Source organism: Schistosoma mansoni, chromosome W, assembly GCF_000237925.1.
Source record: "Schistosoma mansoni strain Puerto Rico chromosome W, complete genome".
Classification (NCBI taxonomy): Eukaryota; Metazoa; Platyhelminthes; class Trematoda; order Strigeidida; family Schistosomatidae; genus Schistosoma; species Schistosoma mansoni.
The window spans coordinates 59,054,975-59,080,002 of record NC_031502.1 but is presented as its reverse complement, the minus strand read 5'-3'; the positions used below and the strand labels follow the sequence as shown (position 1 = coordinate 59,080,002).

Sequence of the window (25,028 nt, the reverse complement as noted above, 5' to 3'; positions counted from 1 at the left end):
CCCAACAAAGTGGAATTAAGAAAGCAAATGATTTCCTGTTTGCTTAGGGTTTTTAGTGGAGCATGGAAAGTTTTTTTTTTAGTAATTTTTAATAACAACTTTGCTGATAAACTGATTTAACCCTTTGTTTCAACACAAACACACTTAACAGTAAATGGTATGGTGATGTGGACAGGTATTTTTTGGTGCCAGGAAACAGAATATAAATGAGAGGTATGATAGAAAATTGTGAACACTGACAAGTCCAGTGCTTCAAGGTTTTCCATGGTTGTCTGACTTCAATTGACTCATGATTTCAAATATGAAAATACACGAAATCTCCACAAAACTCCTTCTGATCTAAAATATGAAAGCGTTTATGTTATCGGTTATTGGTCAATTCACTAAAGGTCTATAACTATAATCGCGCAAAATTCATATAAGGAAGTTTGTACTTTCACATACTGCATAAACGGATGGTTAGTAACTTCATGGACCGATGTTACGTTCTTGATTTGGTCACTTCTAGGTTTCTTTATACTGATCTTATTAGTAACTACTGTTACACTTAGGGGTAGTTTATAAAGAATGAATCTTTGCTAAACTGTAACTACTCAGGATGGTAGATATTACAGTAACAAAACTTATTGTAAGAACCCATTAAATTGGATACTTCATTCAAAATTTCCAATCATGTAATGATACAATAAAATGAATCAAATTATCACTAATATAAAAACAAATACTTACTTTCTTTGAGCATCAACTTCACTAGTGATCACTTCATTTTTCAATTGATTGACTGATTTAGCTAATTCATTTAGTAATTTTGTATGTTTCAATGTTTTAGCTGAACTATGAACAAGTGCTTCCGCTTTCTCTGGTAAAATTGGTATTTTACCACGATACTCTGAATGTGACTATATTCAATGAGTACATTGAAGAAAAGAAAGAAGAATAACACAAAGAGAATTTAAATTTTAACAAAAATCATCAGAACAATTATCAATAAGTCACTTCAAACTACTATTCACTTCAACTATAAAATAAGAAAGAAACCTAATTAGTGCAAAAACAAAGGCATATAATGAACTACTGGTCTATATAATAGAGTAGTTTGTCTTTATATGGAAACCATATGAATAACTAGTCCATACACAGACTGTGAAATTACTTTGTTACATGATAAAAATAACTTCTTATTGTTATATTCCGTGGAGATTTATGGATGGTAACTTTTGAGGACTATTTATGGACCAATATGATATGTATATTTCCTATTGTATAAATATTAAGTAACTAAACTATTCATATTCGTGTTCCTCTTATTATAAGTTTTATTTTGATCTATGAACTATTACTATACAATTTACCATTCTTGTGTTATCCCCAGTCTATTGATTACTGTTCCCTCTATTCACAGCCACACTTGTCCAAATCTTGTACAAATGTTATTTTTCTATTTTATGGTACGATGTGTTCTGTTTGATTGGTATATAAACCCACTATGTTTGTGAATAATGATTCATATTACAGAGGCTGTTATTGGTGTTTTGGGCTTAACTGGCTGGGCTAGGCAGAAAGCAGGACTGACAAGTACTCAAGACTGCTCATACAGTTTTGTGCATCATAAGGCGATCAATAAACCTTAAGGTAAGCATATTTCCACGTTTCGTATCTATATAAGGTTTACAGTCAGTCTCAAGTACTCACGCTTTCAAACATTTCGTCAGTACTGTATGTATTTGTCAGTTCTACTTTTATTCATATAATTGTTAGTACTGGTAAAAATTATCTTATTGTTAATATTCAAGACGGAATTTTCATTAGTCTTCGTTAGTTGTTAGGATATTCACAGGAATATCCCAAAAAATTATCTCGAATGTAAAGTGGCATGTTTTCAGACTCTTCACATATTTTACATGTTATTTCCTATTGGTCATTATTTACAGTTGTCCTAACTATGACTTTCACGTGTCGTTTTCCTATTGGTCAATTTTGAGTTGTCCTAATTACAACCTTTACGTGTCCTTCCTTTCCATTGGTTACTGTTAATAGTCATTTTAACTGTATAAATATGCCTTGTCTGTAAACCATTTCCGACCTGCTTCAGACCCCATAAACAATTCTGATTTAACGGCTGTGTTCTGATTTACTGGAGGTTGGGGAACAGTACTGGGGTCGTACTAGGATATCTGAATTTGGTCAATCGGTAGAAATTCGCTTAGTCCTATCGCAATACATAATATTTGGGCGAATTTATAACATTAGTATATGTAAATCCTGATCGGATTGTCTCGATACAGACATTTTGTTGCAAGTTTTATAAAATAGACGGATTGTAGCTATCAGTGGAATCCAAGATTAGTGTTTCTTTCTATTTGGGACTCGTTAGCTGGATCTATGTAGCTACATAATATTGTAGATATGAAAAATAAGACTGAAACATATGTCCGCCCAACTGATAAGTTTCAAATAAGAGAAAATAGACTTTCTGGATCATCTAAACTATTTAGTTTGAATGAAATTAAAAAGTTGATATACTTGATGCTAATTACGATTTCTCTTTACTCGAAAAGACGAACGAAGGTCAATGATACAGTGACACGACAGGCTATTTTATTCCATTGTCCCAGGCCCCGCTAACTAGTGTGAGAAGTCCTAGACGGAGTAGGAGAATATATATTCCGTAAGCAGCCGAAGTACAAGCAATCACAATAGGAAGAAATCAAACGTATATATACAGTATAAAGTTGTCCTTGAGAAGCATTTCAAAATAGCACACTAAAAAGATACAACGGACCAATAGCGTTTAAGATATTTCCAAGTGGTGAAATACGACTCGAAGGTGAAAGGAGAGCTTTTGGCGCGAAAACAAGGGAATTCAAATTTTCAAAATTGAGTCATTTACCAAGTGAGTTCTGGGGATTTAACATCCTCAACAAAAGTATAGTTTGGAATAATGAACTTTAAGTTCCCTATATTTTGTTGTTTTAATCATTAATTTCTTGTACTGATATCATGAGTTGTAGGAGCATTTGCCAATCTATTCGATTTACAGCATAAGTACTTTTATTATCAAGTTCATCTTACTTCATCACTAACATTCATATCTGTCTGTAAGTTTTTTAAAAGCAAGAAAAGTTTGTTATATCTTGAGCGATGCCTTGCAACACTAATGAGAGTTGGTCAACAGTTTTTCAAGTTTTAAAAATGATAATATGAAATTCATTTGAGCTAAACTAATCCAGGAAATAACTCAATTTGATTTCAAACTAACAAAATCAACTACCAAATATAAAGTTTCTAAACACACATAATAGAAAAACGCAACTCAACAAACTATGTTATTTCAATACTAGAGGTTCAGTTATTGAGATTATGCCTCTTTATTATAAGAATTGGTAATATAAAGATGAAACAAAACTTCTAACGTCACAATACTCATGAATGAAATCATCTTTGTGAATTTTAATCTCATTCAATCATCCTATAGTGCTCAAAAGCTAAACGCAATATTAGCAATCTTAATTAAGATTGCTAAATCTAGTTGAACCATTGAGTTAGTTTCCTAAGGTCTTCTTGTAACCCCCAGGTTAAATCTGCGTGGCAACTTGAACGCGAGAGGAGAGGCGCTAAATGTGGAAAGAATGCTTTACTCTGAGGTTTCAGATAGCCTTGGACTTCTGGAAAGTTCTGGAACCCTTCATAACATAGTAGCAAAATAATTAATTATTCAATCACTTTCTAGATGTTTCCAAGACAAGTCTATTGAGTGCTGATTGGATAAGATATTTCTTAGTTTTCATGGCCCCTTCGATCATTTCTTAAGAAATTTTTTGGATCTCCACAACAATGATTCACTCTTACTACATTAGTATCTCATATTTAACTATATCAACCATTTTGGTATCAGAAAAAATGATGAAAAATTCCTGGAATAATCAAAAATGAAGCTTGAAAAATGTAGCTTTCTATTTCTCCTCCATTCAATCTAACTTTGAAAATATCATCGATTTGATAAAGTAAAAATTTATGCAAATTAAATTTTGTTAGCTGAAAATCTAAAGCAATATGGTTAGCTTTATAGTAAAATTAAAAAAATGCTCAATTCATGATCATTAATTTACACGTCGATGATCATAAGGCCATAACAATCTAGCTATGCCTCTATTCCCACCACTGTTTCTTAATCCATACTCCATACTAGGCATATCCAAATTATTATTATTATTCATATTCTTTGTATGTATTAAATATTCATTGGATTGATGATATTCATCAGCTGGATAACTTGTATATGTTTGCATAGTTTTAGGAATAATTACCTCCTATGAGAATATTATAAGTAGATTCGTAAATAAATCATTGAGTAACTAAGAACTTTGATACAGTTTAATGAATTTTCTATTAAAGAGAATGTTGGAACTAATTCAAACACGAAATTCAGTGAAGGGATCTCTTTTCAACGAATTTATTGTCAAGCTGTACAATAAAAGATAAGCTTCTGCGTCTGGTCGCCTCTGTGTGCATCTACCAGTTCACCTGCTCTTGTGGAGCAAGGTACATCGGCCATAGCCAGTGCTCTCTTTCAACTGGGATACGAGAACATATCCCAGTTTGGTCCTACAAAGGTGAAACGAAAGCAGTTAGGAGTTCTATACTTGAACACCTAATCCACTGTAATCATTCTACGGATCCACAATCTGATTTTAAGATTGTTTATATGATTCATTCAAATCTACTTAGATTTCTTCGTATCCAACTCCTAAAAATCGCCGAAGCTCTTACCATACATCAGCTTAAATCAGAACTATGCGTACAAAAGAAGTACGTCTTATCATTATCGTTACCATGGCCTTAGTAATAATAATAATATTATTATTATTCTATTATTATTACTCCATTTCCCCATTACCTATGTCTTATATTCTCATTATTCTATTCATGGATACTTATCATATCACCTTATTTATTTTACACCTCTATGACCTTTAATGACCTTTAATTATTGTAACCAAATCATCTTATTATATTCACTTAATCTATTGTTATTACTCGTATTACATAATCTAGTATTATAATCTTTCTATCACGTCATCTTGGTTATTAGTGTCCACATTTCCTAATGGAACTAGTACTTTAACAAAACATTTTCATATATAAACGATTGTACAGCTTATAGATCAGAGGGCATTTTGTGGAGAATTAAGTATTTTCACAGTCGAAATCATGAGTCAATTGAAGTTAGACCACCATGGAAAACCTGGAAGTACTGGACGGCCGTTTCGTCCTATTGTGGGACTCCTCAACAGTGCGCATCCACGATTCCGCCTTGTGAGCGAGATTCGAACGCAGGACCTACCAGTCTCGGGCCAGAGCCCTTAACCGATAGACCACTGAGCCGGCTGGAATCCAACGGTGTTAATGTCTAACTTCAACCAATCAACGATTTTGAGCGACCGTTCACCAATTGTCTTCAGTTAGTTGATATCTCTACAACAGACTTGGTAGAACTCCATTGGCCACTGCTTCCCACTAGGACTCAAGGAAATATCTCTTGAAGTCAGTCACTAGTGAGCATATGATTATAGATCAGATTGTACAGCTTGATAATAAATTCGTTGAAAGGAGATCCCTTCGCTGAACTTTATGTTTTAATTTTAGTGTTTAAATGGGAATTATATGCGAAACTAATTCAAATAATTGATGATCTTCATGGATGATTGAATTATATCTTTAGGCTAATTGGTCGTTTACATATTAAGTTATTAAAATAATAGTTCCAGATAAACAGCTACAATAAACTAATTTTGAAATAGGTTTAATAATATTTTGACGTAGTAGAATTGATATACTAATTAGAGATTCTCAGAATAGTTCATTTTAAGACAAACTGAACTCAATGACCATAACTGAACCTATTACATTTGGAATTTTCATAGTTAAAAGCATGAGTCAATTGAAGCTAGACCACCAGGGAAAACCTGGAAACACTGGACAGCCGTTTCGTCATATTGTGGGGCTCCTCAGCAGTGAGCATCCACGACCTCACCTCGCGAGATTCGAACCCAGGACCTACCAGTTTCGTTCACAATAAGCATGGAATAACATGGAAAGGAGTCATTATTTTATACAAATATCACAAGATTATTCAATCCAAACGCTTTCTTTAATCTTCCCTGTATATATTTTTTGATTTAAACCAATTATGAATGTATGATATATCTGAGTCTTTAAGTGTATCATCATCATCATCATTTATTTTAATTCATGAATAAGTCCTTATATTATCTTTACCTAAAAAAGATGTGAATTTTCGGCGAGACTATAATTTATGGACGAGCCAATCGGAAGCGCTTGAGGGATTTCAAGGTCACGGCGCCGATTTCAGTACCGCGTGCTCATGTACGATCGGTTCACAGAGAATTTTAAAGAATACTTGACAATTAAGCGGCTACAACAAATGAAACTACTATGAAGTTCCTTCATTTGTGAATATGGTTATTAAGTGACTTGTAGACCTTGTGCAGACTACAGTGATGTTGTCTTTCGATGTAATATATGTTGAAGGAAGACGTTCGCTAGAATAGGAACCTTTATCACTCGATCCAGATTGAAACTAAGGCATATTACATTAATTGCCGCGAACTGTATAATAAAAGCACCAGTAACATTGGCTGCAATAATCGTAGATTTCACTGAGGCTTCGGCTGTTCAGTGGTACGAGTATTGTAGGGACATATTCATGATAAAAATGATAAACTTACACAACCAGAGTACACATAAACAATAATGAAGCTATGTGGCTGAGGCCGAGAGGGTTTTTATGACCTTATCACTGCTCCAGAGACCAACTATTATGGAGCCATATGGATGATTTCCTCTACCTTATGCATGACGATTTTTGAACCTTTGAACCTTTTTCTAACCTTGACAAGTTTTTGGACCACATAAAAGAAGTGCATCCACTCTAATTCTTTGGTTTTGTATAATATATTTTACTCTATACCGACTGTTTACTGATTGGATAGGATTCATCAAGGTCACTTGAGATTCGCTCAAAGGTCGTCCATAAATTATAGTCTCACCGAATTATCCAGCACAACAAAAGAAAAAAACTTCACCTCGTATTTGCATAATTATACACATCATAAAGTGTGCGAGACTAGTCATGTAATATTGACAGTATTTGACGTAGATTCATGTAAACTCCGATATCAATGAAAAGTAGAGATCTTATCATTATGAAATACCATAGTTTATTTAAGTTAATATTAGTATTCAGATAAAATTAATATTAAATAAATAAATAAAAAGAAAAGAGAAAAAATTCTGATGGAGTTTTGTTCTCTGAACTAGATGGTTTGGTCGTAGAATTTTCATCGTCCTTCTGAAAGACATCATCAGCACAAAAACTTCGGGTAGAAGAAATTCATTCAAACTTATAAATAAATAAATAATATATTTGCAGATATCTCAATGGGAGCGTGACCGCAGTGCCCAACCGTATGCCCAACCACCGACTGCTCCGACGTGCAATGCTTTATGGTGTAGGAGTAGGTTGGAAGAAAGCTAGGGGCGGCCAGACCAAAACGTGTCATAAATCCATGAAGTCGCTGACAAGTGGACTGAGCCATGTTGGTAGGTGTAGACTACCTGGTTGGGATTCGCGAGATGATAGCAATCGATGGTTAGAGACCTTGAATGACATAGCTCAAAATCGTTTGCAATGGCGAAGGTGCATCCAATCTTTGTGTTCTACCAAATTCTAATCTTCTAAATTCTTCATGCCCCTTACTTTTTTCTCTTTCCAAATTTATTTCACTGTATTATACTCCTTCAATAACATCTTGAAACCCTAATCTTTCACATAATGCTTATACTCTTACTACTTCTACGACTATGGGATTTGAATCGACAACTTCATCTCTGTGCTAATGTGGTATGACAACTCGAACTGATATACGTACGTACGAAGTTCTACGTTGTGACTGACTGACTGGCGATATCTCAATGAGTAGAAAAATTAGATTTTCTGACGTTTCGTAACTCAATATAAGTCACTTCTTCAAAGAATAAATAACCAAATTAACAATCTATCCAATGCTCAATTCATTCAAAATCATTCAAACTTACTTCTTCTATAGGTTTTCTTTCATTTTTAATATTTTTCACTCGATCTATTCTTGATTTGGTTTGATTTAATAAATTTTTATATTCTGTATTTAACCGATCTAATAATGGATCAAGAATTTGTGTATTATGTTGAATAAGATCTTGATATAATTTTGTTAATTCATTTATTTGATATTCTTTATCTTTTAAACTATTTAGAAAATCCTATATCATTGATGATTGGTATTGAAATAGTGAAGGAAAGAAAAAGAAAAGGAGAAAAAAAACAACATTGGAGTTAGAAATGTTTCTTTTTAAATAAAAAGGATGAAATTGATTTTTTAAAATATTTAATATGTTTTACTGATTGAACGCTATACTCGGATCCTAAGCTAGTTTCGTAACCTCCAAGCTAGAACTATACAGTGAGTTGAACACGAGAGAAAAGGAGCAAAATATGAGAGAAGCACTTTACTCTAAAGGTTCATTTATGTACAGAAAATATAGGGTTTTTATAGTATTTTAGAAGTTCTTGGGTTTTCCTGAAAATTCTGGAATGCTACTAAACATAATAGCAGTGTCGTAATCAGTCAATCAGAAACTCTATATGTGACTTTTAACTTTCGTGATGTTTCTAGAAAAACTTCTAGTCAAACGCTGATTAGATAAAATGCTTCTGAATGTTTCCTGAGTTCTTCATGTCTATTGCGAAAGATTTTCTGGATTGCCCCAACAATATTATAGCATTTAAGAAAAAAAGCTGGATGTCATAATTACAGATAAAGAATATATTTGTAAAATCTCAACGAATAGATTTGGGGTAAATCCAACTTTTCGCTTATTAATTTGGTCCAAGGTTGATTTTTTGTGGGGAAATATTGACGACAGTTGGTGATGAAAACCATTAATCTAATTCCTAATCTTAACCATCAACTGTAAATTATAATTCTTATTCCTCATACTTGTTTATAAGCCTTATTTAATTCTAGTTAGTAGATGGACTTTTTCAAGGTCCATAAATTATAGACTCACCGAAATATTTAGTATACAGTTAATCGAAGAACCTCATATCAATTTCCATGTTTGATTACATTTTGTTGGAAATGCCTTGGACCAAATTGCCAAACGAAGCTTTAGATTTACTTCAAATTCATGCGTTGAGATTCTATAAATACATTCTTCCTCCTTAATGTCTTACATTAACTCGGAGCCCGAATACTGTGAAACCTTTCGATCAAATTTGGACGAAAGTCCTTATAAATCATTACTATTTTTTTGAATTTTATTATATCCTCTATCCTACTACTTATACTTCATTTGCAAAATATTAATGAATCGTTTCAGATTTGATTGTTTCTTCGTTACCACGTCTATCATTCTTTGTTTTCGTTATCTTTTCTTTGATCTTCTTAATCTTCTACCACCAAGCATTTCACTTTCAATTGATGATATATACTACTTATATTTGTCGACATCAGTAGCACACACCAAAATAGTTATCAGAATAAATTTCGAAGCATATGGAATTGGTTATGAAAGCAGCTCATAGGTCAAGAGTGACTGATTATTTGAGTTATTTATATCAACATTAGGAAACTATAAACACTGAAAATAGTCAGGATTGGTGATTTGATTAACCTGGTGATTTAGTAGAGATATGTTTATATTACATACAAATGACATATACAAAATATGATAAAATTTGGATCCAGAATAACACTGTCAACCACAATGAAACAATTAAAATATATAGATATTGAATAGTTGAATTCATGAATCAATTTATGCTAGACCGCAATGAGAAATTTGGAAGCATTTGGATGACCGTTTGAAATATTTGGCAAAATAATGATTTTCATAGTTGAAATCATGAGTCCATTGAAGCTAGATCACCAAGGAAAACCTGGAAGCACTGGACGGTCGTTTCGTCCTATTATGGGACTCCTCAGCAGTATGCATCCATGATCCCGCCTCGCGAGATTCAAGACTAGGACTTATCAGTCTGGCTGAGCAGTCCCACAATAGGATGAAATGGTCATCCAATGTTTCCTGGTTTTCTTTGGTGGTCTAGCTTCAATCGACTCATGATTCCAACTATAAAATTACTGAAATTTCTACAAAACCCCTTCTGATAATAATCATATGCTGACTAGTGACTGACTTCAAGAGGTATTTCCTGGAGTTCTGATGAGAAGCAGTTACCAGTGGAGTTCAACTAGTTCTTTCGTGAGATATCAACGCACTGAAGGCAATGGTGAACGGTTGCTCAACTTCGTGAACTAATTGAAGTTAGACATTAACGCCATCGGATGGCAGCTCAATGGTCTAGTGGTTAAGCGATCACGCGCGAGACCGATAGGTCCTAGGTTCGAATCTCGCGAGGCGGGATCGTGGATACACACTTCTTAAGAGTCACACAAGAGGACGAAACGGCCGTCCAGTACTTCCAGGTTTTCCATGGTTATCTAGCTTCAATTGACTCATGATTTCAACCATAGAAAATACAAAATGAATTTAAATCCTTAAGTTGATCAACTTTTATATCCTTTAATTACTAATCTAAAAACATATTGAAAAAGCATATAAAATACAAATTTGAAGCTTCTTAATCTATCTATCCAATCAAAATTAAAGACATTAAACTGACATTTTGAATCAAAATGAAGCAAATATCAAAAATTACAGCTTTCAATGATTATTCATATATATGTATAAACACAAACAGATAATGTGCAAATTCATTTCATCATTTAAACAACAATAGAAGAAGCAATTGAATAGGCTGTGCAATATTGTTTGTAAAGCATATTATAAGTGTAATAGATATAGGGTAACAGTAAGGTTTGTTTGTTTGCTTGTCTTTTGATTGGTTTTTGCTACATATAAAAAGCATTTATGGTTCATATATATTCTTACCTTATAAATAGTTGGAAATTTTTGTATAAACTAAACAGAGATATAAATCAAAGTAATTTTTAGTCGTTATATAGAGAATATCAAGAATAATGTTTGGGGGGGGCATTTTTATCAAAGAATTCCTATGCCTATACTATTGCAAATTAGTGATGAGACTCTTTAAAATACTTATGACGAGATTATAATTTATGGACGAAATTCATTCATCCATTTAGTTTGTAGTGTCGGTTGGTATGTTTTAGCTCATATACTTTATTCTAGCTTCTGGACAAGCCAATTTATCTATCTGTCGTGAGCCATGTTTTTACCTTGTTAATTATTCACTTATTAACCCTGACTTTTTTATATGAGCGTATTTGTGTGTACACTTTTTATCTGACTATAAATATTGATTAACGCTTGATAAATGTGAGTTGGCTTACCCGCCATCTCCAGTACGCATTATTTTTGCTTCGCTCTGTCGAGTTGGCTTACTTCTGTCTCCAATGCGTGTCATTTTTGTTTTGCTCGCTGATATTTACTAATGTGCTTAAAACTTTCTGGCCTGCGTCATTTGTCAATAAAACTGTAATTGCCGCTTCTCTTCGCCTTCTGATTTTATACACCGTTAAGATTTGTATTATAACGGTTATCGAGATGAACGATTAGCGAAGCACAGCACTACAAGTTACACACCGTTTTAGTATTACAGTTGATGTCAGTTCGTGATGAAAACCATAAATCTAATTCCTAATCTTAACTATCAAATGAAAATCACAATTCTTATTCCTCATACTGGTTTATAATCTTCATTTGGTTCTAGTTATTAGGTGAACACTCAAGGTCATTTTAGTATCGCTCAAAGATCTTCCATAGATTATGGTCTCATCGTACTTATTTTTCATTTCACTCAAAATTTACCATAACAATTGTTCCAATACTGTCGTGGTTGAATACATTTTTGATTAAATTGAGTTATCTCTACTGAACAAGTATCTCTTGTCAATTCGTGGTACAATCTACCAATCATAAAGCTTTAGAAGAATGTGCTCTAACATAACAGAAAATGATTACAAATATAACTAACAATGAACAGTTTATCATGAATTTGAGCTACCGATTGTTATTGTAATCTACTGCCTAGTCGTTCAACATAAAAAAGTAAGTACGAAGAATAAACTTACTGTTCTAATGAAAACAAAATATTTAAAAGTATCAGTTTTATAAAAAGCATTTCGTGATTTTCCAATAGTTTAAGTGAATCAGATCAATTTTACTCGATCAAAACCAATTTGGATTTATTTCTAACAAAAACAGACTATTATAGTTTCATCAGTTTAGTGTTATATCCCATGGAGAATTATGAATGGTAACTCTGAGGACTATTTATGGCTGATATAGCTGTATATGCGTGGCCATGTGAGAGCGTCTGGAGATGGAGAGCGGACTCTCCCCACCTTTGATCGTACCAGGGTATTTGGGTATTTAAACGACCCACAATACCTGCTGAAGTCGATATTCAAAACTTCGGATTCATTCACTTATGGGGTAATAAGATAAATTACGAATCATCCTCATATTAGGACTGACGATTTTTATAATCGACTGTGGTCAGCAACGATTGCCTAAAGAATGTTAGTTTATTTTCAAAATGAATGAATTTTTCAAAAACTACGCTGATGAAATATGTATTTGCTTTACCTAATCATTCGTACAGATCAACAAGAAATCCTTCATTATAACGAAATATTTGCAATACAATCTTCTTCATTTGAATCATATTAGTGTTTGTTAAAAACTATTTTTCATTCATAATGATGAATAAGACACATGTTTAACAAGTCATACAGTGCAATGTCGTGCATGGAGGAAAGCTGACAGATGCATTTCCAGTAAGAACCGGAGTCAGACAAGGCTGTCTACTCTCTCCCTTCATCTTTCTTCTGGTGATTGACTGGATTATGAAAACCTCGACATCTAACGGGAAACACGGAATACAATGGATATCTCTGAATCAATTAGACGATTTGGATTTGACCTAGCCCTCCTATCTCGTACACAAGAACAAATACAGACGAAGACAGCAAATGTAGCAGCAGCCTCTGCGTCAATAGGCCTCAACATACACAAAGAAAAAGCAAGATTCTCAAATAGAAGACAAAGAACACCAAACGAATCAATCACACTTGATGGCGAAACTCTGGAAGAGGTGGAAACATTCACGAACCTGGGAAGCATCATTGATAAACAAGGAGGTTCGGATGCAGATGTAAAAAGACGAGGATTGGCATTCCCACAATTGAAAAACATATGGGACTCAAAACAACTCTCAACTGACTTCAAAGCAAGAATCTTCGATATGAATGTCAAGACAATCAGTTCTACTATACGGAGCTGAAACGTGGAGGACTACTACATCCATCGTCAAGAAAGTACAAGTATTTATAAACAGTTGTTTACGCAAAATACTCAACATTCACTTGCCAGATACCATCAGAAGCAGCGTTTTATGGGAGAGGACAAACCAGCAGGTTCCAGCTGAAGAGGAAATTACGAAAAGACGTTGGAAGTGAATAGGACATACATTAAGGAAATCACCAATGTGCATTACAAGGCGATCCCTAACTTGGAATCCGGAAGGGAAGCGGAAAAGTGGAAGGCCAAAGAACACATTACGCTAGGAAATAGGAGTAGACGTGAAAAGGATGAATAACAACTGGAAAGAAATGGAAGGGATTGCCCAAGACAAAGGTTGAATGGAGAATGCTGGTGTGCGGCCTATGCTCCTCCACGAGGGGCAACAGACGTAAGTAAGCAAGTTATATATATATATATATATATAAGCAATATGTATTTTGCTAACTTATATCACATGAAATTTAGATGCACTATGTTTTATTGAAAACAAAAGACATTTAGATAAATCTCGATATAAAAAGTTCTTACTTCAAGTGCTCTACTCTCTTCATCTTCTGGTTGTGTTGATCTTGATCTCAATTCTAATAAATGATGACAAGCTGTTTGACGTTCAGATAACCAACGACCAAATATATCACGTTCTTTAACATAATGCTCCCATTTTGTTCGTAATTCACGTAGTTGTTCAGTATGACATTCAAGCTAATTATTAGAATAGATAAGATGTGAATAAAAATGAGTAAATATTCAAACCAATAAGTTATTATGTAAAAGTACTGAGGAACGGAATTTTTGCATTTCTGAGCGTATTTTATCATTACTGTGTTGTATATTTTATAATTTTAGTATAATTATACTACTAAGTTCTATGGCGCGAGACTGGTAGGTCCTGGGTTCGAATCTCGTGAGGCGGGATCGTGGATGCGCACTGCTGAGGAGTCCCTTAATAGGACGAAACGGCCGTCTAGTGCTTCCAGGTTTTGCATGGTAGTCTAGCTTCAATTGACTCATGATTTCAACTATGAAAATACTAATTAATTGTCATGAATAAATTTAAAACGTTGTAAACCTATTTGGGTGTTGGGATATATGGAACGTAGCGGATTTTACCTATCGAATCTAATAAATTAATGAATCATTCACTCATGTTTACTGTTAGGTCGGCTTACAATAAACTCTAGAGAGGCTCATAAAGAGACCAACCAATCAGCGATTAGTTAGAAGCTATGCTACTAAAATGCTACTAAAATAACAAGGTCCTGATTGGCTGTTAACATACTGTTACTATGGGATCTCAAGGTCTTTTAATTACTATCAAACCCCTGTTTTTCTGTACATAATTGAACCTTGTAGTAAAGTGCTTCTCTGATACTCGTGTCTTCTCTCTGGTCTTTCAAGTCGCTGAGTAGTGCTAGCCTGGGGTTATCCGAATAGCTAGGATCCGAATAAAGCGTTCAACCTACGAGCCATAACATTTACTTTAAAAAATAATTAATCAAAAAAGGTTTTCACGAATTGTAAATACATCAAGACAGAATTCTAAATATAACCTCAAATTTAATCACCAATTGATTGATTATTTATCAGTGACCAGAGTTATTTTTACTTAGTCATTTTAGTGCTAACAAAATTCTATCGACCAACTTGCAATATGGTCACTGATCTAAGTGACTTAACATTGAGTTCTCTGTGTTGAGATGTTAGGTGGTCGGAGAAAGTCGGCAGAAAAACCTGTACCGATGTTTTGTGCTATTTGGCATTCATCATCAATGTCTACTTGTGACATGGGACCGAATTTACTAGGAAGCACCAGTTAGATCAATATTACAGGTACAACCCATTAATGAATGCCGAATAACACAAAACCTATGTCCAGGGTTTCATATAGACTACTTTTATCACTTAGCATCTCAAATTATTTATCAAAAGCTTTCTTCATAAATGAAGTCTACACATATTAGTGAAGATGAGTTAATTTATATCAACGTAAGGAGTCATAAAAAAGTAAAATGAACTGTAAGATGCTTTAAGTAAAGACCTAATGCCATACAAATACAATCAGGACGAAATCTAGAGAAGATATTTTCCATAGTTTTTCATTACCTTAATACATTGTTCTACTGTAGAGTTAAGTTTTCTTTCAACGCATATTAGTACTTCATTTAGATAAACAGACAATAAGGAAGATATAGATAAGAAATACTTTACGTTTTACTAAATTTACAGCAATAGGATTATATACCTTTTTGTTTTCTATATCGATTGCATTTTGCACATGTTTAGCTAACAATTTCACTAAAGTTTGATCTGAACTATTCCCTTTATTATCAGAGCTCGTATCTCCTTCTTGTGAAATATAATCAATTTCCACTGAAGACATTCCACATCTGTAATAAATAGTGAAATGGAAAGAAAAGATTGAAACGTGTTAATCCATCTAGTTAACTGTTCTTCACAAGTTCGAAATCATGATACATATTTATATAAGATATATTGAAAATGACGGGTTATGTGAATTGTTAAGAATCTATTACTACCTTGTCTTCGTGTTACGTAAGTTTGAGTAACTCAGATTATGGAACTAGTCATGAGTGGATTGTTTTCATGTTATGTAATCCATGTTATTAAATTAGCTCACAGAAACAATACAACATCAACTTGAAATGGATCGAACTATCCTACTGTTGATATTTTAACTCTCTTGTGACCAATCTTAGTGAAATGGACATAAAATATATATAAATTTGTCAAAAATGGTTATACCAAAGAAATTTGCACTGGATGCACATATGCCCATATCCGACTCTTTGTAAATTGAATTAAGACTAAGCCGTTACACAAATGAGAGTCTAAAGTTTATCTGGATTTGGCAGCTTAGAGGATAACGCGTTGACGTTTGAAGCGAAAGATGCTGAATTCGAATCACAGAGTGGATATCGACTTGGATGCAGTTACATCAATCTGATAAGTCTGAAACAAGATGCAATGCGTGTTATGAACTCTGCTGCTAGCCACAGTCCAGCTATTCTATATAAATATAACATTATTGATATCCAAGTTAATATTCAAGCCAGTAGTAATGCCGTTTAAGTAACAAAACCAATTCGAAAATGTGATTTTCTATTATTCCTACTGGATGTCTACTATACCATGTACTTGAAAAAATAGCATCAAAATTGTTAACAGCTTACTTATATCCAAGTGTAGACAATTCTCTCTTCATTGTTATCAATTGTGATTGCATAGCCAATGTCATAGCTAACTGATGACCAACATCTTCTAGACTTACTGCTTTAGCTGGAGGCTTTTCATTTGTCAATTGTTTCAAACGATCTATTTGATAATTGATAAAACTTTTATTTGGATAAGTTGTAAATCCTGTCACATTGTAAGAATTTGAAGAGATTGGATCTGGTTTTGCATTGAGTTGATTCGTTGTTGTAATTCCTTTTATTGTAGCTACAGCCGCTGACGACTGACTAATAACACTTAATCGTTTCCACCACGACTGTAAATCATTCAGTATAAATGTAGCGACTGAATTCAGTGAATCAATGTAAGCTTTGAAACGATTTAACTGATCATCTAGTCGACTCTATAATAATAAAATAAGAGAATTTTCGAATTCAAATCTTATTCTATTTTTTATATCTGTTATAATGTTAAAGGTACAACAAACATCACTGATATGTTTACTTAGAAATAGTTATTTAGTAGTTATAAGTAGTCTGCCCCCAAATGCCCTGGTATGGCCGAGAGTGGGGAGACTCCGCTCTCCCTCTCCAAATGCTCTCACATGGCCACGCGTATATAGCCTCTGTCAGTGAAGTCCTACTCATTGCCTTCTTGCGGTATCACTGTTGTTCTCGAAATTGAGAGGATGAAAAGCGAATGTTTGGCGCTCACTAGTGAGCATATGATTTTAATCAGAAGGGGTTTTGTGGAAATTTAGTATTTTAATAGTTAAAGGCGTGTGTCAATTGAAGCTAGACCACCATGGAAAACCTGGAAGCACTGGACGGCCGTTTCGTCCTATTGTGGAACTCCTATTGTGACTGACTTCGAGAGGTAAATCCAGGAGTTCTAGTGAGAAGCAGTGACCAGTGGAGTTCAGTTGTGAGATATAAACTCACTGAAGACAATTGGTGAACGGTTGCTCAACTTCGTGGACTGGTTGGAGTTAGACATAAACACCATCGGATGCCGGCTCAGTGGTCTATCGGTTGAGTGCTCTGGCGCTAGACTGGTAGGTCCTGGGTTCGAATCTCGAGAGGCGAGGTCGTGGATGTGCACTTCTGAGGAGTCCCACAATAGGAAGAAATGGTCGTCCAGTACTTCCAGGTTTTCCATAATGGTCTAGCTTCAATTGACTCACGCTTTCAACTATGAAAGTACTAAATCTCCACAAAAGCCCCTTCTGATAATATTAAGTATGTAGATTAATAAATGTAACAGACTACTTGAAACTACTTGAAATAATATGGTACAATAAGCAAGTAACATGAATCAAACCTATGCATCAATCCTTTTCATCATTAACTTAACATTGAGAAGAAGAAGAATCCAAAACAGTTTTACATACCTTGATAGATTGTGCATTAGAATGAATATTAATATAGCTTGTTTCAACTTCTTTATTTCTTTCTAAAGCATCTAATGCAATTCTATCCAATAGTTTTTCTTCATTTGAACTATTCACTAAATATTTCCAATTATCAATTACACTATGATCCATTGGAATTTCTCTATATGGACATGTAACTGTATCACATATTCTATTAGTTCTTGATATTGTTGTTTGGTCTTTAGTTATACCATGAATAAGTAAATGAACTAATTGATGTGTATTCTCTAAAAGACTTTTGCCTTCTTTGTCGATTTCTTTCATTAATTGATCAATTTGAGCTGTTGAATCTTGATAAGCAGATAAATTTCCTGTCAGATTACTGTTAGTATTATTATTCCCTGATGACATTAGACGGAAATTTATACTACTCATCCATCGTTCAGTAGTTTGTGCTGAGTCACGAAATGCAGAATAGTTTTGTTGTATGGTATTAATCCAGGAGGTGAATTGCTAGGAAAGAAATAGAAAAATGATGACAAATAGACATTTGGTATTCTTGATGCACCATTTACAATTTTCATAAGTGTTGCAAGTTTTTCGTACATTTAAAAATAGTATACTTAACTTTCATAATATTTGAAGGGAATAAACACGATTCTAATTACAAGCCGATTTCTTCTCGGTTGTACAGTACCAGACAATAAGAATGGAATGAATGGTTTATTATGCTCTAGTATTTTTTTTTCACTCTATCTACTCTTAAATATCCTGTAAAATTGAACCAGGTAGCTTGAAACTACACACGAAAAGCTGACTATGGAGTCGTCGGTATAGCTTCTAATTTCAACTAATCTTGTTCTCCTAACACAATCGATGTCTCTCATTCTAGTAAACAAAAACAATAATACAAACTATCAACTGTTATTAGAATCATTTAGGAGTGATGAAAAATATATCGAAACTAATCAAATGTTTAAATTCTATGTAGAATAGAATACAACTCGGAAAAAGACTAATATGCCTAAATCTTTAACGATAGAAAGCTCCACAATTGAAATAAATCTTCGATAGTATTATTACTGATATCATTATTGTATTAGTATGAAGAATAATGAACAGTACATTCTGAATTTTGTTCAGAAAACTTAAAGACGTGGTTGTGAATAATTATGTCAGTGGTGGGATTCGAACTGATGCCGTTTGAAGGTGGTGCCCAATGCAGCGCCTTAGACCGCTCGGCCACACGAAAAATGATTGAAATCACACAAAACTTATTCATCAATATCAACATTCCATTTCACCATCATCCAAATACACTCTACTATTCACCACAACATTACACAATACACACTACTCACTCACTCACACACTCAATCAATCAACCACACAACCACTCATCACTAATCACCACGTCAATCGATCCACCACTGCCTGCTTCGACAAACTACGCAGTGTAACACGTTGAGACGATGAATGAGTGAGTGAGTGATGAGAGTGTGCCTCATCCTGTCTGTTTGACACTTATCCACTCAGTGTGTCTGCATGCCATCCCACGTGCTGAATCAAGTTCACACTGAGTTAAGAAATCGGCATGCATGACTATAGTAGTAGTAGTAGAAGAAGAAATACTTACATGCGATAAAAAATCAAGAATAATACATTTAGTTTACCTGAATCTTTCCTTTCATTTCGGTAAATCTTCCCATCAGTTGATTATATTTATTTGTTTGGCCGTTTACGTTAGTAGTATTTGGCATATTCTCACAAAATTGTTCATATTTTTGTGAATATTCATTAAGCTCTTTATTTAAGGCCTGTAAAAGACAAAGTTTACATACAAAGAAAACATCATTGAATAAATGCTTCAATGTGAGGAAATACTTAAAAGAGTCTTTTACTTAAACATTTATAACCATTAACGGTCTAATAAAACGATAAGGTTAACATAAGCAATGCATGAAATATTTATTTGGTGTAAATAATCATATAGTCTAAGATGGTGGTTGGAGGTGGTCAACAGGAAACCCTGAACCCGGGTTTCGTGCTACTTGGCACTCGTCAGCAAGGTGTACCTGTAATCGTGAGGGAACTGATGCTCCCTGACGGATTCGATCCCGTATCACTCAGCTTCACAGTCAGAGACGTTACCACTAAGCTATCCTGGCCGCGACCGACCTCCTGTAGGACTGAGATGTAATCACAATTGATTGATCACTGGGTAGTGATCAATGTCATGCGTGTCAAGTTCTTCTTAGTGCTGATCGAATGTTATCAATCAAGTTGTAATGTGGCCACTAGTCTAGGTAGTTCGACACTGCGTGCACTATGTTGAGATAAGATGGTGTTTGGAGGTGGTGGCCACATTGCAACTTGATCGATAGCATTCGATCAGCACTAAGAAGGACTTGACACGCATGACATTGATCACCATCCAGTGATCAATCAATTATAATCATATGGTCTACTAATCAAGCTAATCAATAACAATTTTGGTTCTTATACATTATTTAAAAACTCCTCCTGTAGTTCTTCTAAAGTTACTGTCAGTCTCAAACCCGGCTAAAGGAGGAGGGTTAGGTATGGTATCAACTACCTCATCCTGTAGAAAACAAACTTGCTTTAAAAAAACACTAACCAGAATGAACATTATTTAAAAGTAACTGAAAGATAAACTGTCAATTGAACCTACCGTTACTTGTTGAATATAAATATTCCAATTGTTTTCATTAAACTTGGTAGATCCATGTATTATTGGCCTTATATTTTGTTCATTTGTTTCTGTTTGATTCACCAATTTGCCTAATTCTAATATATTTAACTTTTTCTCTGTTTCATCCATCCAACTACGTAAATCATTGTATAATTCGGATAAGTTTTTTTGTTCATTGACCAAATGATTTAATTTTTCTTGATACTAGTTAGTTTTAATAGAGAGTTAAGTAGGTTATGTAATTCGTTAGGTAGAAAATTATAAACATTAACTATTTGTTCATAAAGTAAAGTGAATTAAATCAAATAAATGTTTACTTAACATTTTTAATTTGTCAGTGAATTAGTTTAAACATAAGCCATGTCTACTGGAACGTTCATCATCCGGATTTCATACGACGGACTACATTGAAAAGTCGTACATCGAGGGCAGCTGACAGAAACATTCCAAATCTGTATCATACAAAGATGTTTAATCTCTCCATTTCTTTTTCTTCTGGTGGTCGATTGCATTATGAAGACCTCCATACCTAACGAAAAGTATGTAATACACTGGATAGCTTGCATGGAACTAAACGATTTGGACTTCTCAGATGACCTATTCCTTCTATCCCATACACACCAACAAATTTAGGTGAAGTCAGACAGTGTAGCAGAAGACACTGCATCAGTAGGCCTCAAAATACACAGGGAAAAAATCAAGATCCTCAGTTGCATCACGGAAAGCACCAACACAATCACACTTGATGGAGAAACTCTGGAAGCGGTAGTAAGTTTCAAAAACCTGGACAGCGTAATCGATGAACAAAGAGGATCTGATGCAGAAGTAAAGGTAAAGATCGGAAAGCAAGGACAGCATTCCTATAAATGAAGAACCTACGCAACTCAAAACAACTATCTGTCAACCAATATCAAAGTCACAATCATCAATATGAACGTCAAGAAAAGAATTAATAACAACTAGAAAGGATTGTCTAGGACACAGTTGAATGGAAAATGCTAGTGGTCGGTCTATACTCCCCCATGACGTGCGTAACAAGCGTAAGTAAGTATTGAAACGTTATCAGTCAAGTAGTAAATATTGCCTTTTATGAAATGTAATACGCCCTGTCACTTTTTACAAGTGGAAAGTTCGCTACTCTACAACTATGCTTGTGAGTACTCCTCCTTTGAATGAATTATAGGAATGAAGGCTTTAATTTTAAGGTGACAAATTACCTTTTGCGGTCATGAAAATCGGCACGAATCCATCAGTCCTACAACCTGTTTATTAGGCTAAATGACCTATCAGTATAGGACAATACGTTTGTGATGAATTATCATATGGGTAAATTTGGTATGAAGTCCTTTTAGACTCTAAACGAGCTTTATATATTTAAAGATTCCTATCAATTGTCAATTACCCTCTAACAAATCATATTTATAGGAAAATAATTTTCTCACTCACTATACTCTATTAGATACAACAAGAACCTCATGTTCGACAGAACTAATATCGTTTTGTTAAGTAAAGTATAAAGAAAAAACAGAAATTTAATCTGTCAGTTAAAACATCAAATAATATTCGTATATTATTCGTTCGTTGATCAAAAATTCCTACTTATCATTATCCCAAAATTCTATGAATAATAAATGTGGTTAGAAAAGATTTAAATTACAACAGCCCCCAAATGCCCTGGTACGACCGAGAGTGGGGAGATTCAGCTCTCCCTCTCCAAATGCTCTCACATGGCCACGCGTATATAGCCTCTGACAGGGAAGTCCTACTCACTGTCTTCTCGTAGAGAGGGTGTTGTTTACGAAATTGAGAGGACGAAAAGCGAATGTCCGGCGCTTTAACCTGGTTGGTGGACACGGAAAGTTCACCTAGGGTAGTTGGAAAACCCTGATTCCAAACCAATGGTGCACATGGGCTCCAGTAATCTGAGGGAACAAATGGTGTATGAATCAATCGTTGGTCACCGGCTACCATGGGACTGCATCTTCTCACGATGCTCCACTGCCTTGTGGATCAGACCTTTAGGTCACAGGCTCCGGTTGTAGCCCCCTAAGAAAACCACCTGCTTCAGTTTCGGCACATGGGCGGTATCACAGCCCTCATATAAATCAAATGAGATTTGTGTGGCGCATATATATCTGGTACCTCTTTGTACCAATATTTATGTGTTTAAATAAATAAATAAATAAATAATATTCATTCAGAATTTCACTCACTTCTGTTATTTGTTGACTAATTTCATTAAACTCTTTTCTAAATTCATTTAATTGTCGTTTAGCTTTAGATCCAATAGTTTCTGTTTGTAAATTGTCAATTTCAATTTGATTAGTTGAAAGTTGATGATTGTAGCCTGTAAGCATAGGTTTATTGGCAGAATCAGTAATATCTAATTGACTTGAATGTATCATAAACATTTGATTCATAGTTAATGCTGCAGTTGATGAAGCTCGACAAATTCTATCTGCTCTATCGCTAAGCTCTAGAAGTTTTGGTTGGGATGAACGTAATTTTTCACGTATACTCTATTTTTTTTATTAAGAAAAGCATCAATTATCGACTGGGTTATTCATTAGATAATTTGATATATCATCTTTGAAGTTTTGTATAATACTTTCACTTACCTATAAAACTCTGGGAGATATGGCTCAGAATCGATCACAATGGTGTAGGTGTATACATTCTTTGTCTTCTTGTAAACCATGAGATTAAAATTACTTTATACCCGTTGTTTCCTACAAATTAATTCCTTCTCCCTGTATTATATCCTAATTTGCAATCTTTCTTTTATATATTACTACCATTGAAGTAATTGCTTATATAAATTTGGTGTTGATCTTGTCGTGCTAATGAGGTGCGACAACTTGGACCGATTAATATGTGTGCCTGGTCCTACGTTGTAACTGATTGACTAACTTCACTTGCCTATTTGTTAAAATATATGGGTCTTTTTGAATATAAGGTGTCTAGCTGAAAAATTAATTCTTGTGCACTTTATGTTATCATCTGAACGTCCATTTATAATTCAGTTTTCAGATAATTTCTTCCTTTATCTTCTGACCAATAATCAAGATGTCTTTATCCAAATAACTAATTCATATCAAGATCTAGTGGATCGAATGATGTATGAATCTATTTCAGTCACTTGGAACCACTAAACTATACTTCTTAAAGTTATTCCACTATCTTGTAGGTTGGAATCTTAGTTTAAAGTGTAGAGAAGTTTCCCCTTAATAGGAAACTGCTTGCTTTAGGTTTTGTGTCTGGAGTAGTTTCCTAGCACATATAAATATGATAATTAATACTCTGGTCATCTTATGATGAAATATATGTAGTTTCGCTTTACTGTAACTTTAGTATATCATAAACAACTTATTAGTGATATCTCTCGCAACTATTCTAACTAGTACAGGGTCAGTTCCCTAGCTTAGAGAGATCATTAGACAGAACTATCACCAAGTGCATGTTATTCAGAGATTTCGAGTAAATGACTACGAGCAGAAATCACAACAGAATTTAACCAAACGTTTATTATTATTTCTTCTCAGAGTATCTCAATTTCCATAAATATTATGCATTACGTAGTCTACATGAACTATTCAACAAGTAAGCTGAAAGCCACTAAAGTCATATAGTCCAAAACCTTCAATTCACATATACACATATATTTCTATTAAATAAAAGTGGTCACGTAGATGAAATTTCCGGTATTATTCTATTTGTATACTTAATGTATTATAATCATTTGCTCCATAACTCCTTCATTTTTGATCCCACAGAAATTAGTTAAGGAAAGAATGAGGCGTTTATATCTTTCTTTGCTTCGTGAGTCATCTCAATTGAATATAACATGTTACAATGCACAGCCTCAACAAATTCTGGAGCTGATTTAAATCTCAGATGTTTCAAGATAAACAGTAATAACTCAAGAATCTATGTTTTTTATTACCTATTATTTCCTAACAAAATTTATCTGCAACTTTAAAGGTATTTTTAAATCCACATTATTACATTCCGTAAATAGAGACATCAACACTGACATATTTGGATCACGATGTACCTCTATTAAGACTGAGATCGGAATGTAACATAAAATAGGTAAGATTCTGAATAACTGACATACCCATATAAACTAACCATTTTTTTATAGTAATAAGTGCGTTTTTTGTTATATCCCGACAATAGGAAAAATTGTACTTCTGACGTTTCGTGACCTAATGTAAACCACTTCATCAGAGTAGTGACTTGCATCAAAATCTCAAAACGTCAGAAATACAACTTATCAACTCAATACCATATAACAAAAAAAAATATATTTATTTTCATAGTTGAAATCATGAGTCAATT

The 25,028-nt window shown here is 34.0% G+C and overlaps 1 protein-coding gene across 1 annotated transcript in view; it reads right to left on the bottom strand.

The window, feature by feature from the left end:
- Smp_163730 (putative rhoptry protein) overlaps window positions 1-25,028 on the bottom strand; it is a gene marked incomplete at both ends in the record, with an annotated part of 82,384 nt that overhangs the window by 53,865 nt on the left and 3,491 nt on the right. The window contains 9 exons of the mRNA XM_018790328.1: window positions 730-899; window positions 8,119-8,322; window positions 11,014-11,043; window positions 13,939-14,112; window positions 15,653-15,797; window positions 16,602-17,005; window positions 17,993-18,487; window positions 19,648-19,791; window positions 20,667-20,891. Coding sequence (XP_018655683.1) covers window positions 730-899; window positions 8,119-8,322; window positions 11,014-11,043; window positions 13,939-14,112; window positions 15,653-15,797; window positions 16,602-17,005; window positions 17,993-18,487; window positions 19,648-19,791; window positions 20,667-20,891 — 1,991 coding nt within the window. The remainder of the gene's footprint in view (window positions 1-729; window positions 900-8,118; window positions 8,323-11,013; window positions 11,044-13,938; window positions 14,113-15,652; window positions 15,798-16,601; window positions 17,006-17,992; window positions 18,488-19,647; window positions 19,792-20,666; window positions 20,892-25,028) is intronic.